Source organism: Puma concolor, chromosome C1 (assembly GCF_028749965.1).
Source record: "Puma concolor isolate L17-30 chromosome C1, mPumCon1.1.hap2, whole genome shotgun sequence".
Classification (NCBI taxonomy): Eukaryota; Metazoa; Chordata; class Mammalia; order Carnivora; family Felidae; genus Puma; species Puma concolor.
In genome coordinates, this window is record NC_141674.1 from 221,163,594 (window position 1) to 221,178,748 (window position 15,155).

At 61.3% G+C, this 15,155-nt stretch overlaps 1 protein-coding gene across 9 annotated transcripts in view; it reads right to left on the reverse strand.

Moving 5' to 3' along the window:
- Positions 1-15,155, reverse strand: part of HDAC4 (histone deacetylase 4) — a 288,003-nt gene that overhangs the window by 12,239 nt on the left and 260,609 nt on the right. For all 9 annotated transcript variants that reach the window (XM_086720110.1, XM_086720109.1, XM_086720108.1 and 6 more), the window contains 4 exons: positions 13,656-13,775; positions 12,782-12,879; positions 3,732-3,850; positions 2,104-2,237 (listed from right to left, as the gene is read on the reverse strand). In XM_086720110.1, the coding sequence (XP_086576236.1) occupies positions 2,104-2,237; positions 3,732-3,850; positions 12,782-12,879; positions 13,656-13,775 (471 nt within the window). The remainder of the gene's footprint in view (positions 1-2,103; positions 2,238-3,731; positions 3,851-12,781; positions 12,880-13,655; positions 13,776-15,155) is intronic.

Below are 15,155 nucleotides of genomic sequence, written 5' to 3' on the forward strand. Positions count from 1 at the left end.
TGGGCCAGCGCCCTCCTCCGGGTGTGTGGGCCCAGGACCGAGACGCTGTGGCTCTCCTCCCTGCTGCCACACCCCCCAGGGTCACCTGCCTTCCTCTCCTTGTTGGCCACCTCACCCAGAGGACACACACAGGGCTGCCCGAGGATCGAACCCCCGACAGGCCGTGCTCACATGTGACCCTGAGCTCGCGTGGCTGCAACTAGGCCTTGGGGTTCAGACCTCACGTTTGCCTCCAAATGTCATCCTGTCAGCCCCGTCCACCCCGAGCCTGGAGGGGCACAGGCCACACGTCTCACCCTGCCGTGTCCACAGCGTGCTGCTGACGGCTCACCCAAGTCAAACGGAACAATACTGACCGCCAGTGGCCGGAGGACAGAGCCCCGCATTCTGTCACTGGAGACCTGTCTGCGCTCTGTCGTCCCACCGTGTCCCGTGGGATGCAGTCAAATTTCACAAGCGCCCTCAAGTGCCTGCTTGAGCCCCACTTTGCACCTTCCACTGGAGCCCTCCTCAAACGCCGTGTGGGCCCTGTTGCCTGCTGCGTGATCCCGACGGGGGTCTAGGAGGGCAGACGTGCGGTGGGCCAGAGCCCGCTCTGGGAGACGTGCCTAACTGGCTCAAGCTCCCAGGCTGAGACGCGGCGTCTACAGCACAAGAAAGGGGCCTCAACAGGGGCCTTCCTGGGCCAGGCAGAGGCAGCCCCACACGGGGGAACTGGCCGGTACTCTGCACAGCACCACCCTCTCCCTGGGCTTCTGGGCCTCCCGACAGAGGGCTCAGTGGAACGGGAGGGGCGCCCTCCCCACCAGGGCCTGCTTGACTGGAGCCCAGAGCAGAGCCCGACAGCCACAGGGGCCGTCTCTGCCTGGGCCTCCCGCCCCAATCCTCCGGGCCACCCTGCCTTCCAGATCTTCTTGGGAGCGCCCACAAGTGGCCCGGGGATCAGGCACCACTCCGGTCAGGCGGAGTCCTGAGCCGTGCGTCCTCCAGCCGCAGCTCGGGGCCTTGTCACTCAGGCTCCTCTTGAGTCCAGGTGAGCAGGGGGAGGGAGACCCACAAGGGGACGGCGGCGTCCCCACGGACGCCCAGGGAATCCGCCCGGCTGGAGCGTGTCCTCGCACACTGCAGACCTCGTGGGTCGCCTCCGGACGTCCCCCACGTGGGCCCTGTGTCTGGTGAGCCTGGGCCCCCGGCCCCTCCCTGCTGTAGGTCGGGCCTGTGATCTAGGGAGCCCCGCCTGTGCTCCCCCAGACACCGGCCGGCTGGCCTCAGACCGCGCGGCGATGCCACAGTGAGCGACGAGAACAGGCTGTGCTGTGAGGGACCGGAACCTGCCCCGCGCTCCTCCGAGGCGGTCAGGATACAGGCGTGTGACCCCATGTCCGAAGGCCTGAGGATGGCTTTAAAACTTCAGGAGGAGCACATTTCGGAAAATCAAAGTGGGAACTACAGTTTCGGGTCACACTTCAGACGCTGCAGGCGGCACTTGCCCGCCCGCCCTCCGTCCGCCCACGGCTGGGCAGCTCTCCCCACCTGCGGCCCCAGCCGGGCCAGGGTAGCCCGGCCCAGCATTGCCCTGGGATACAGTGCTCCCGGGGACACTCTCCCCTGAGCCCTGAGAGGCTCCCTCTCCGGTCCAGACCCTCCGAGCTCAGCTGTGCAAGCCAGCATCCCCCTGACTTTGTCCCGTGGCCTGGGTGGGGACAGGGCCCCAAGACTGGGTGTTGCCGGGACCCCATGCCCCAGTCTGCAAACCTGCACGGTGACGCTGCCCCCAGAATTTACCTTCGAACCCCTCTGAGAAGGGACTGTCCACGGAGGAAGTAGGGAGATGAGAAAACCCACACACAGAGGCGGGTACCTTTACAACACAGGATCCCAAGCCACCTTTACAGAGAAAAGGGTTCTGGGTAGCCCTTCAGCTCCCACCCTTCCAGCCACGACCAGGGCACTGTGCAAGTGTTCAGCAGTCCTGCTACGGGGTGCGGGGGGGGGGGGGGGACATGACCCCGGCCTGAGTACAGATGCACCAGAGCCCACGGGTCCAGGGTCCGAGCCCCGAGCCTGTGCACAGAGCAGCCGCGGACGCCCTGCGCCTCCTACCTCGTTGCCCAGCAAAGCAGAAACACATGCTTCCGAGGCGTCGCAGATGGCCGTGAGGTCGTGGCCCCCCTCCAGGGCCAGAACAATCCGGCCGCCAGCCAGGCCCATCAGCTGCTTCGTCAGGTACCCGAAACCTGCAACAGGAAATGGGGGGCGTGAGCGGAGGGCGAGGGCGGGCCGCGGATCCAAGCACCCAGAGACGCATCACATCACGTTACAGAGACCTAGGGGGCTGGCGCTCTGAAACACATAATAGAAGCCAGGTCTGATCATAATAAATTCATTGAAGAATTTCGGTTTGGGATTCTGTTTGATCTGTTCGAGAGCAGGAATTACGGTTTGGTGCTTTGATTTTATAATGCCGCAAATCATCTCGTTTGGGGGAAAGGAAGGAGCCCCCGGAGGAGCCCCTCGGTTCTTGGGCTGGGGCCACAGAAGAGGCACCAAGAATGTGCCCCTGAGGCTGTGTCCTGGGAGCCTCGGGGCCAGGGAGAGGCGCAGGGGTCTGGTCGGCCGGTGTGCTGGGCACACGCGTGTGCACGTACGGTCACGGGCACACGCGCCATGGCGCGGGCCCCTCCCGGACTCACACACCACGTCTGGCGTGTCTGGATTTCATCAAGAGCCACAGCATGCCCTCTGCACCCACCTCCCCTCCCACCAGGAGAAAACGCATGACGGGTAGTGGTGATTACCGTCCTCACCAGCACGTTCTGATGTTTATTCAAGCTGGCAAAAGCTGTGCTGCCCTCAGTGGCCCCGTCAGAGGCCGCCATCAGCAGACCACGCTGGGCCATGACCTCCCAGAGCCTCGGCTACATCTCTGACGGGAACGGTGATGGGGCCCCGAGGCTGCCCTGAGGGCCACAGGCGCCTCAGCCTTTACTGCACTTTCTACAAAGGGAAGGTCTGGGGCAAGCCTGAGTCGGGCAAGTCCGTGGGTCCGTGGGCACTGTTTTTCCAGCAGCACTTGACTCATTCTGTGTCTCTGCGCCACATTTTGGTAATTTTTGCAGTATTTCTAACTTGTTCATCATCGTCGCGTTTGTCATGGCGATCAGTGGTCACAACTCCCGCAAAGCCAGCAATAAAATAACTTCCAATTAAGGCACATACGTGGTTTTAGACGTGACGCTATTGCACGCCGAACAGACCACACGGTAGTGTAAACTAACTTCTATCTGCAACGGGAAACCCAAACGTTCCCCGGCCTTGCTCTGTCGCGGAGGCCTGGGCCTGAACCCACATGGTCTCCAAGGGGAGCCTGTAAGAGGAGAAGCTCAGAACACGGCCAGCAGCAGGCTGGCCACGCACAGAGGGGCGCTGGGCGTGATGCTACGCTTGGCCCTCTGCCCGGTCGGTGTGTGGGCCCCCGGGCCCCCGGCCGGCATCAGGGAGGGCTCTGAGGTCTGTGCTGGGGCACAGCCCCCGCGAGGGCCACCCGGTGCATCCACTGTTTGCCCTGTGTTCTCGGGGGCGGCAGGCACGGTCACATTTTTGGGAAGATGTAACACGGACAGTTTCCTCCTATCGTTGCTAAAGCGGAGGCTTGAAATGCAGAGCACGCCTAACCGTAAAAACAGCAGAATCCAGACTGTGTTCCTGGGCGATCTGCAGACCCGACTTACATCTGGCGGAGAGGTTGTAGCCGCCGAGCGGCGTGGGGTGGCCCTCCACGGCGTCGAAGCCTGAAGACACGAGCACCACGTCTGGGGCAAACTCGCTGGCGATGGGCATGACCACGGTTCTGCGAAGGGCAGGAGAAGGCGACACTGGGTTAGCTGAGGGGGCACGGCCGGGAGGAGACTGGCCCATCTCCCACCCAGGTCAGCGGAATAAGGGCTCCGCACGGGGGCTGGGATCGGAGGACTCGCACCCAGAAGGTGATCACGGCTCGTTTCACAGCACCCTCAAAGCCTGAACCACTAAGCCCCGACGTGAATGCCCAGGGAAGCCACCGCACAGGGGTTCTGGAGGAGGCTGGTTGATTATGTTGGGGGACCTATAACCCCCGCAGCACCAGCCGTCCAGACTGCTAAAGATCTTCCCCGCGCCTCATTTTCTGTTCCCTGTAGGTCCTGTCTCGCTCCTGTAGGTAGGGGTGCCTCTGTTCCCCCCATGCCCCCTTCACGTGGTCCGGATTCAAGACAGGCACAGTCACCGACTGCCCCCGGCACCAGGGACCCACAGCTGTGGGGCTGAGAGGACAGGGAGCCCCCGAGCAGCCCTGGCCCGCAGGGGGCCCCCGCTCGCTCCTGCACGCCAGCCACAAGCGACTGGATGGCCGGCAGGCACACGGTCAGTGGGTTAATCTGACACCTGGGATCTTTACGGGGATACCAGATAAGCACATTTAAGAGAATGGACGGGCTAAAGGTGTAAACACCCACCGAGAGGTCCGGTGGTTTAGTTACATTAGGGAAATGAGGAAAACGGCCCCATGAACAGTGGAAAAAACACTTCTTGACACAAAACAACCACTTGCACGTGGTCTAATGACACCCGCCCGGCTACAATGGAGGACGTGTCACAACAGGAAGCTATGTGACTTCATCCGTCACTTAAGCTTGCTCTATTCGATTCTGAATCCATCACCAGACTTCCCGGGTCTCCCTCCTCCCTCTGGGCGAGGCGGGCAGTGCTGCGGACACAGGGGCCCGGGTGACTGGAGCAGGCTGGGTGCGCCTCTGCGGAACTCGTCACTGGGTTCCCCCAGGGTCGCGCAGGCCGGACCACATTTGTGCTGTACCAAAGGCCACTTCCTGTCCTGCACCTTCCAAAGGCCCACAGGCCCCACTGCTCATGTCAGACTCTCAACTCAGTCAAACGGGTCTCCGGAGGCCCACCCGGGCCCTTCTCACGCCTGCTCAGCGGGAACACCACGGCCAGAGGGCAGCAGGGCTGGTGGGAGAGCCTTCAGTCTCTCATGCTTTGTGTTATAAAATAAAATTTGCCACGAAATGCGCCACTTAAGTCAGCAAAGTCAACTCCATAAGGCACCAGCTTGGGCCAGCAGAACCAAAAATGAACTGCTTCTCCGTTCGGGAACAACTCTCGGACGTGACCGCATTGAGACGTCCCTCTGACCTCAGGCAGCAGAAGTGACGAAAACCCCAGCGCACGAGGTTAAGACCCGCCAGACGCGCACGGGCCGGTGCCCAAAGACCCAGCGAGCGAGCCCGTCCGGGAGGAGAGCGTCTGTGACGCGGGAGGAGCCTCCGGGCTTCCCTCTGATCACGTCAGGCACCGAGAGAGTCCGCCACCGACCTCACCCCAGGCCCTCGGCCGGCCCGGGAGCCCGCTTCTGGGACCTCCCACTGGGCAGGCCCAGAAGATCAGGGCTGGCTTTGGAGGCTCTCGCGGTGTCTACTTTTCTTTCCCCTGAGGCTGGGCCCCGTTCGCACAGCTGTGTCCGGACGGCCTCAGCCACGGGCTGGTGAGGGCAGCTTCCAGCAGGTTCTGCGCCGTGGGGACCGTCCGTCAGGGGTTGCAGGGCACCGCAAGTGAGTCTGGACCAGCAGGTGTTCCCGCCCAGGGCCCGAGAGGAAACGGAGTCTTTGGGCCACGGGGCCTGTTGCCACCACCCGACACGGCCCTGGTCGTGCAAAAACAGCCACAGCCACACGGGAACACATGCGCGTGGCCCGTTCCACTCAAACTTAAAAAGACTCGAGGTGGGATTTGGCCCACGTCTGCCTCAGACTCTGCCGCGATGACGTTGCTAGCATCCTTCACGTCAGACACCGGCCCTGGATTTGAGCACCTTTCTCTGTGCCCACCGGGACGCTGCAGCACAAGCCCTCAGATTCTGTGAATGCAACGTGCAAACCGCAGTCTTTATACAAACCGTCCGCTTCAGCACAGGCGCCACAGCTGGGGTTTGGCGCCCTGCCACGGAGGCCGGAGGCGAGGAGGTCCCGGTGCTCGTCCCGTGTCCACGTCACGACCAGGGACACACTCCGCCTTCCCGCCCACACAGGACGGTCCCCTCTGAGGACCCGGGTCGCCCGCGGTGGCTCTCGGCGGCCCCAGGCCGATCGACACCTGCCTGCCAGCGGCTTTCGCTGAACTTTGTCTTCAGGCCGAACAGTCTCAGCCACGTGCCTGTGCTCATCTTGGCGATGAGAACCACGGACGTTTTCTGTAGATGCCGGCTCGTTCACAAAGGGCTCCAGCAGCCGTTTTGAAGCCAGCGCGTGTTGTGGGCCTCGTTCTCTGCTCTGAAGGACTGCTGAGCTATTTTGTTCCTAATCCCCCCGCCACAAAGTTAACAAAAACAGCACGGAAGGAAGTTAATACCAAGAGCGCGCCCGGCGCCCACGCTGGCTGGCTGTGTGGCATCACTGAAAAGCCAGTGAAAAACAAGACGCGAAACAGGCTGACCCCACGCGTCTGTGTGGGTGTGGGGGGCACAGGCCCATCGGCCACGTGCAAGCGTGGGCAGCTGACGTACGAGCACACACTCTCGCTTTACCAGCTTTGGAGCCCCGCAGGTTGTGATCTCAATCGCCTGCCAAAGCCACGAAAACCAGACGTGGTGAGTGCCAGGCGGGCGCACGGTGGGTCTCCAGGCCGGTCTTCGGTAGGTAGGCCCTGGGAGAGGTCACTTCCGCTCCATGGGACTCTGCTTCCTGGCCTCTAGGAAAGGAGCTGAATGTGCCCTCCTGACGGTCCCATCGGCCTTCTAGAACCCCCACGTCATCATCCCATCCAGGACCCACCCCCGTGCGAAACATCTATGTTTCACGGTGTTGCAAAGAAAATGGTATTCTGGCCTCAGGTTTCATTTCTAGAATGAAATTTTAACAAGCAACTCGGTCTCTGAAAACAAGATGTCAGTATTTATTGCAGGCCTTCTGTCAAATCATCACTTTCAGGTGAGCGCTCCTGTGGGGCCACCGTGGACATTCCTTAGGGCAACGTGAAGGCAGAGGGGTGAGGGGGGAGCTTCCCAGAGCCGCACGCTCCCCACTGTCTGCTTAGACGCGGGAGGAGGCGGGTCTCCCAGAGAAGAGATGGGCACGTGCCCGTGACTGGTGCACCCCTTACTGCGGGAGAGCGGAGGGCACCCGGTTCTCAGGAGCCACACCGCCGGGTCCCACGGCCCCAGAGCCCCCTCGGCATGGCCTGGCCCTGGGGGCTGGAGCTCAGACGGTCGGAGCAGTGCTGAGTGACAGAGCCTGGCGCCTCGCTGCACGCTCGCCCCGAGCGCAGCCCCACGGGAGGCCCTGGGACGCCGCCTGCTCCCTTCCCGAGGCCTCGGCAGGGCCAAGGCCTGCGCCCTCCCTCAAGCCTGAGGCTCACCGGCCACTCTGCGCCCGCCAGCTGGCGCACACGTCTGTCCGTGTCCGCACCGCGGATCTCCGCAGAGGACGGCTGCGTGCCCAGGACAGGCGCAAGCTGGCGTGGGGGGGTAGCGTGAACTCTCCTGCTACCACGGGGGACGCTCGCTCCCAGTCCCGGCTGCCTTGTGGGAGCGACAGCCAGGCGGATTTATGGGGCACTCACACCTAACAGAAACGTTCCTCGTAAGCCACCCCGGGACGTCTGGTCACGCAAGGCATGCAAACTCGCCACCTGCAAACCCCACAGGGGAGTCCACGTGCAGTAACCGATTCTGCCCTTGGTTCCTGCTTCTGGCAGGAAATGGCCTTTCTGGTTTGTCCCCCAACCAGGGCCCCACGCAAAACCCACCAAACTCGCGGTGGTCACGAGCCTCGGGCCAGTGGCGCTGCCTCCAGGGGCCGTGCCCACCTGTGCCCGAGAGCACCTGGGGAGCTGGGGGGTGGCCTCCATGTGCCCCAGGAGCCTGGTCCATGCCACCGGCCCACACACCTCCCCTGTCACGTGGCACCCGAGGGCTCTCGCGACAACGCCTTCTGCCCTGTCCTCGTCGCGTATTTTGGGTTCGGTCCTGTAGTTAAAGGTCTGCAGCCAGAGTTGACCTGAGCGGGAGCCCCCTGACGGACACACAACAGCTGTTGCTGAATCGCCCGAACCGGTTTCACGGGAGCTCGGTGCCCTGGGTGTCTGATGACACGATTTTAACAGCCATGGCATTTTGATAATTGAAAATTCCTACTGTTGGATGCTGTGCACATCCTTGCCGTGAGGGCTGGCGTGTCTGCTCTGACATCTGGATTTGCCACCACCTGCACGCTGGGCCTGGCCTCTGGGGCTTCGGGGCGTCAGAGCTCCATGTTTTGAGAGCCACCGAGATCTGTCATTTTCACCAAGGTCACCCGGAACGCGGCTGGAGTGCCTACCCATCCAGTACTCGAACACTGCTGGGAGTCAGGGTCAGAGCAACGATAACAACGGGAGCCACGGGCTCTGGCCTGGCTGTCCCTGACAGTCACGTCCATGGCCGCGTCCTGCTCCTTCCACTCCGCAGGCCCCGCGGCCAGCACGAGTGGGTGGGTGGGTAGGGCAAAGCTGGGCACTGAGGCCGGGCCCTCACCCGCCCCCGTCTCCTCTACACCCCCAGCTCTGCAACCCCACCCACTTCCAGGCTCTCTGTGCTCTCTCAACCCAGACTCTGCCCTCAGGAGGCAGGGATGTCCCTCTGCCCCCCTTGCTGCCTTCTCAGAGGGCGGGGAGGTCACCTTGCTCTGAGCCCTGCCCCCCCCTGCTGCTCCTGTCTGGCTGTCATTTGCAAAGTGGGGCACCCAGCTCTGCCGGCTTCTCCACACCCCTCACCATCCAGGGTCTTGCCAGCACGGTACCCGTCCCTCGCTGCCCACGGCCCCACTGCCACCGTCGTCTCCAGTTGTGCTCGGGCTCTGCAAGGCTGTCGGGCCCTGACGTGCTCCCAGCTCTGTCCTGACACGCTCCCCGAGGCTGCCCTGCTCCGACGTGCTCCCCATGGCTGGTCCACCCCGACGGACAGGCTCCCAGCTCTATGTCCCATCCCGATGTGCTCCCAGCTCCGTCCTGCTCCTTTCCTGGGGCCTGTCCCCGGGCCTGCACTCTTGGCCACCTCCACCCATCTCAGCACTCCCCTGCAACTCCCCAGCACGGGGCACCCCTGGGCACGAGCAGCAGAGGCGGTGGGGCTGCTGAGGACGCCACACAGACCCACAGCCGGCCTGAGGAGCAGGTCTCTGCCGGGCCGCGCGTGACAGTTCCGTCCCCTCAGGCACCGCGGCCCAGGCCTCTCCCAGCTGCCCCCTCTTCCTGCCGCAAAGCCAACCTCGGTCTCTGGCTCAGTACCCTTGTGCTCTCTCCCGGGTTCCCGCCTCGCTCTGGGCAGGACTCTGGCTTCACCCCGGCACCCGACTCCGAGCCACAGGTATGAGCTGACCGCTCTGCAGCCGAGTCCTCGTCGGGGCTCCCGCAGCACAGCCGTGGAACACACAGACCCGCCGTGTTGGTCACCTGGTCAGAGCCCTTGACACGCTTGACCAATGGGGCCATGGTCCTGGCCCCCAGAGGTGGCCCCCGACACAGGCAGGTCTGTGTTGGGAGGTGTGCTCCCGCAGGGATGCCCCTGTGAGCAGGTGCCCAAGTACGGCTGTCACTGCACCCGCCTGCGAGCCCCACAGCCTAGGGGCCCTGCTGTCCCGGTTCTGCCCTGCCCTTGAGGGCAGGCACCAGGGCTGGGTCAACGTGACCTGCCACGTTCCGCTTCTAAGTCACCACGGAACGTCCTCCGGGAAAGTTTCCACACGGGAAGGGGTGTGGACGCCCTCCCAGGGCCATCACTGCCTCTAGCAAACGAGGTGCGGGGGTTTGGATCCAACGTCTTCACAACAATGGGGCCTGGACTCTTAGAGCCTCTGTGGACAGACCCACGCGGTGGGTGCCTCCGAGCTGTGCTCACCCCCATGGCTAACACAGGAAGTGCCAAGCACGTTTCACAACAATAAATAAAAATTAAAAACGATTTTGTAAAGAATTTTTCGTTAGGAAGAAAAAGGAACAAACTCCCACAAAACAGCTTATGAAGTAACATAAGCTCCGAGAGCCTCCGTCTTTGGGTCACGCTTGGAAGGTTGGCGAAAAGGACGTGAATCTACCCAGTGGCTCAATTTAAAGGCAAATCGCGACTCGTTAAAAGATTAAAGTTACCACTTCAAAATATCCAGTTTCACTGACATCTCTGATACACTTTATAAAAGCACATTTAAAGCAAAGCTGTGATCTAAAAGCACACGTAATCCCAGTTTCGCTTCCCGAGCGCTGACACCGGATGGCAGGTAGGGGAGGGGAAGGAGAGTGCATCCTCTCCATCCACGGGGCCTTCGCCCCTGCTTCTGCACTTCAAAGCCCGTCTGGCACGGGCTGGTTTGAATTAGGGTTGCCTTTTGTCCTCAAGTCTGAGCCCCAGGAGAAAGTGCCGCCACTTCTGGATTTCATTAGGGGCAATTTTCTTATCTCTTCTTCATCCCAGGCTTGATCTCCTGAAACGCAATGTGGCAGGCCGTGGGTCTGAGTAACAAGGTGCTGCCTCTAAGGCCCGCATTGTCCCCAGGGGCCCCCCGAAAGGGGGAGACGCACAGAAGAAAGGGGAAGACGGATCCTGACCCTTCTTCCCCTAGCCGATCGATGCCCAGGGAACCATAAATTGTAAACTTCAAAGTGCTACTTTACATTGAAATCAATAAAAAAAAAAAAAAAAAAAAACACCAAAAAAACCCTGAAACAATTTTCGTTTTCAAAGAGGCTATTTAAGCTTTAAAAAGTTCATTTGATAAGGTATCATCATGTACGCGCTTGGCAGAAGATTAAAACACAATGTCAACAGCAACTCGGAGAGAAAGGTTCATCTTAAAGGCTGGCCCCAGGCGGGCGGCTGGGGGAGGGGGGTCGCCCGCGGCCGGAGGGCCACCTCCCGGTGCTGGGCGTCCCCGTCTCGGGACCAGAGCACCCAGAGCACCCAGTGAGGCTGAAGCCCGACCGAAAGCAGGGGTGACGTGAAGTACGGAGCTGCCCCCACTGCTGCGGCCAGCCCAGCCGAGCACAGCACCGCCCTCTGCCCGCGGCGTGCCCTGGGGTCCCCAGCCAACCAACGGTCCTCACGGCAGGTGCCCAGACACTTTACTTTCCAAGCGGCCTTCCGAGAGGGCTGGTTCTCGGGCCGAGGGGTGACAAGGTGGCACAGGCGTTCCGCGGACGGCAGCGAGGCCCCCGCTGCGGGTGCTGCACGGGCTCGGATTTCGTGCCGTGGATTCTTAACCAGGCACACGGGCAAACTGCCAGATCCCGTACCCGCTGGGGGAGTCCCTCTCCCTTAAATTAGGCACGCGATTGTCAAAATTACATTATATCTGATGAGGGGTAGGAAGACACATCAAAATTAACTCAATGAGATTAAAGGAAAAAGTGACTCGGGGAAACCAGGGCAGAGAAACCAGCTGGGGAGGTGACGGACGCGATTGTAAAAACCAACTTCGTTGCTGGAGAAGCTAACCTGCTGCCTCGACTTAACCAAATTTGAGCCGTTACTTCCGTGAACCACGAGCAGCTGGGAAGGAGCTTCTATCCACACAGCGATGCATCGTGCCAGAGCCAACAACCGTTCCGAGTCTGGGGAGCAGAACTGTGTTCGGAGACGAGCGCGAGGGGTCCCATGGCCCCCGCGGGGCCCCCCGGAGCACACGGCGGATGCTACGGCAGAACGTGTAGAGACGTGTCCTCCTACGGAGCCACCCCCGCCAGAGACACACACGCATGCACACGCTCTCGCACCTGCACACGTGCCTACACGCTCACAGCCCTGTGCACGTGGATACATGCACACGCATGTCCACAGAGACACAGGCATCATGCGTACACACGTGTGCTTTAGATTTATGGCAGAAGGAGAGCAGGGAATTCGAGAAACAGGCAGGGAGGAAACTTCACGGGGCTCCAATTCCCAGCGCACCGACAGTGTTTTCTAACGACGACCGAGAGACCTAGCACGCTGAACAGCACCCTTCTCCTCACGGGGCCCTGGGGCCCCAGAGCCCCACATTCTGGGGAGAAGGGAGAGGCCGCCACTTAAAACAAGCGGCAGAAAGCCCGCGTTGCTGAGGGTCTGTGTTTGGTCGCAGGAACTACTTCAACCTGGCCCAGATCAAAGGAGAAATCACCACTTCATGACAAAAGCAAACACTCTGTTTAAAGGAACCGGCGCACAGCTGTCCTAGCGGGGCAGACGGCGGCCACGCACCTCCCTAGAACCGCAGCAGGGAAGGCGGGACACGGATTCCTGCCTCTCATTGTCCCACAAGGACTTCACTGGAAGGACAGCTGGGAGATCATGAAATCTTTCCGAAGCAAGCATCCACCTTTCTGAGCCCCGCACTGAAGTCCTCACCCGGGCCTCAGTCACTTCCTTACTGTCAAAACCCAGAAGGGTTCCCGTGTCTCCCTTAAAGCCCAAGACGGACCCGCTGCTGAACAGAGGTGACAAGACAGTCTCAGACTCCAGCTGAGGCTCTGAGAACCAACTAAGAGAAAAGGCTGCTACAGAAATGCCCCCCCTGTGCGGGGCCCCTAGGGATGCCGGGGGAGGGGCCTACCAGAGAGGGGCCTTGGGGTGTGTGTGTGTGTGTGTGTGTGTGTGTGTGTGTGTGTGTGTAGGAAGAGGAAGGTCCAAGGACATCAGTAAAACCGAGCAAGAGCTGGGGACACTGGTGTGGAACCTCCAATTGTCTGACAAGTGCCCTGTGGGACAAGAAGGGACACTTACCTGAAGGCCGCCAAATACTCCGCGTCTCCCATGGGGGGATCGAGGCCGCCAGTGAAAGCCATGTTGACGTTGAAGCCCACACCTGGGCCTGTGCCCACCTGAGTGGGAGAGAGAAGCTCGTGTCACAGGCCCTCAACTGGAGGGCACCTGGCCCCAGTGTCACAGGCCTGGGGCTCTTGGCTCAGTGGCCCGGCAGCAAAGCCTGAGTCCCGTGCTCCCCAGCATGTGCTCCCAGGGCCCCTGACACGAGGACCCAACAACGGGCAGAGGGCTCTCGGCCACCTGTGCCTGGAGGGGTGTGGGGCCGCCCTTCTCCCTTGGCCACGGCCCAGCAGTGTCTGAAGGCCTGTGGCTCTGCGGCATAGACACCAACAGAGGCACAGAAATGCGAGTACAGGAGGCTATCCTTCCCTACCTCCTTCCAGGAAATAAGGCCCGGAGTCTGATTAAACTTCTCCCCCGGGTGTCAGAGCCTCTGTGTTCAGGGCGAGGGCAGGCTCTGCTGGGGGCTCGGGCGCTGTGAAGGAGCCCGTGAGCCGCCAATCCCCCCTCCCGTGTGGCCCTGGACAGCTGAGGGACAGCACAGCGCCCTGCCCAACGGACGGACGAGAGGAATGGGCAGGAAGAAAGGTGCCCGGGCTCTCTCACATCTGCCTACGTTGGAGCCAGACGTGATGGCCAGTCTGTCACTGGAACCGCAGGCCAGATAAAGCCCCCGTGGGCATGTGATGGAATTCAGCCCACGCCTGCCTGCCGTCGCTGGGATGAACGCGAGCAGGGAGGCCTAGCTTGTGCGTGTGCAGGGGCTGCGCGCACTTGCCCTCTCACCTGCAGAGCGGCCCGGCACACGAGCGGGTGGGTGGCCCCTGCTCACCTCGTCTGGCGCCCCACTGCCCGGGAAGAAGTTGCCATCGTCATAGCGGTGAAGGGAGATATAGAGGACGTTGGGATCGTTGTAGAAGGCCTGCTGGGTTCCATTTCCGTGGTGCACGTCCTGGGAGAGCAGGAAGCAGAGGACCCAGCGCTAGCGGGACGCCTCTGGGCTCCCAGCGTGGCCGGGCGCCTGCGCAGGGCCCTGAGGGAGCGGGGCCCAGGGACAGAAAGTAGAGCCCCAGGCTGTGTCCTCGTCTGCCTCCCTCGCCCTCGGCACTGTGCCACAGTGCAGCTTCCGGCAAGGGGGAAGAGGCCGGCGTTTCAGCCCCACCCAGAGGCCACGGTTTCCCAGACAAAACTGTCCGGCCACTGCCACGTCTGTGAGAAGGGAGCGGACTGCAGCCGTTCCCCTTCGAGCACGTGTGAGGTGTCAGCTCTGTGCCAGATACTGGGGTACAGCAGGAGGCCATCCCGTGGGGCCGGGAGGGACAGGTGCACATAGCACGGGGGTCCCGGGCCCCAGGCTCGAACAACAAACTGCTTTTTTTTTTTTAATTTTTATTTATATTAAAAAAATTTTTTTTAACTTTCTTTCTTTCTTTTGAGAAAGAGACAGCATGAAGGGGGAGGGGCAGAGGGAGGGAGAGAGGGAGAATCCCAAGTAGGCTCTGTGCTGTCAGTACAGAGCCCGGTGTGGGGCTCAAACCCACGAAACCACGAGGTCATGACTTCAGCCGAAACTAAGAGCCGGACGCTTAACTGACTGAGCCACCCAGGCCCAAACCGCTTCTGATCACGATGCCTGCGTGTTAAAAGCACAAAAGTGGGGCAGGGCAGCCAGGCTTCCTGCCAGGCCTGAGGCCATGCACGGCCCGGGTCAGGACTGGAGAGGGCCACCAGGATGGGCAGCCGGCTTCACACATGTGAGAAGCTGTGGGCAAGTCAGTGACTTTAAAGCCTGGGAACTGCTTGGTATCTTTGTTATTTATAACAGTTGTCTGTGAGGAGGGCTTGGGTGGCTCGGTCGCTTGAGCGTCTGACTTCGGCTCAGGTCATGATCTCACTGCTCGTGGGTTCGAGCCCCGCGTCGGGCTCTGTGCTGACGGCTCGGAGCCCGGAGCCCGCTTCGGATTCTGTCTCCACCCCCCCCCCCCCGTCTGCCCCTCCCCTGCTCATACGCTGTCTCTGTCTGTCTCTCAAAAATAAACGTTAAAAAAAGTATATTAAAAAAAAACGTAAAAGCTATCTGTGCTCACCAGAAGAGATGTGGCAGGACAGACACCTGATCCCATCAACCAGAAAGCCACCACAGCTGAGCAGACGTGCACCAAGGCTGCGGGGACGGGAACCTTCTGCACCTGACGCAGCCCTGCACGCGCGTGTGCCCTTTCCCGTGGGGGCGCACACCCGGGGTCAGCAGCCCTACAACCATCGACTTCCCCCCACGTCCTGGCCACACCTGCGTCGTGGACCGAGGGGATGTTAGCCACGTGGTCACGCA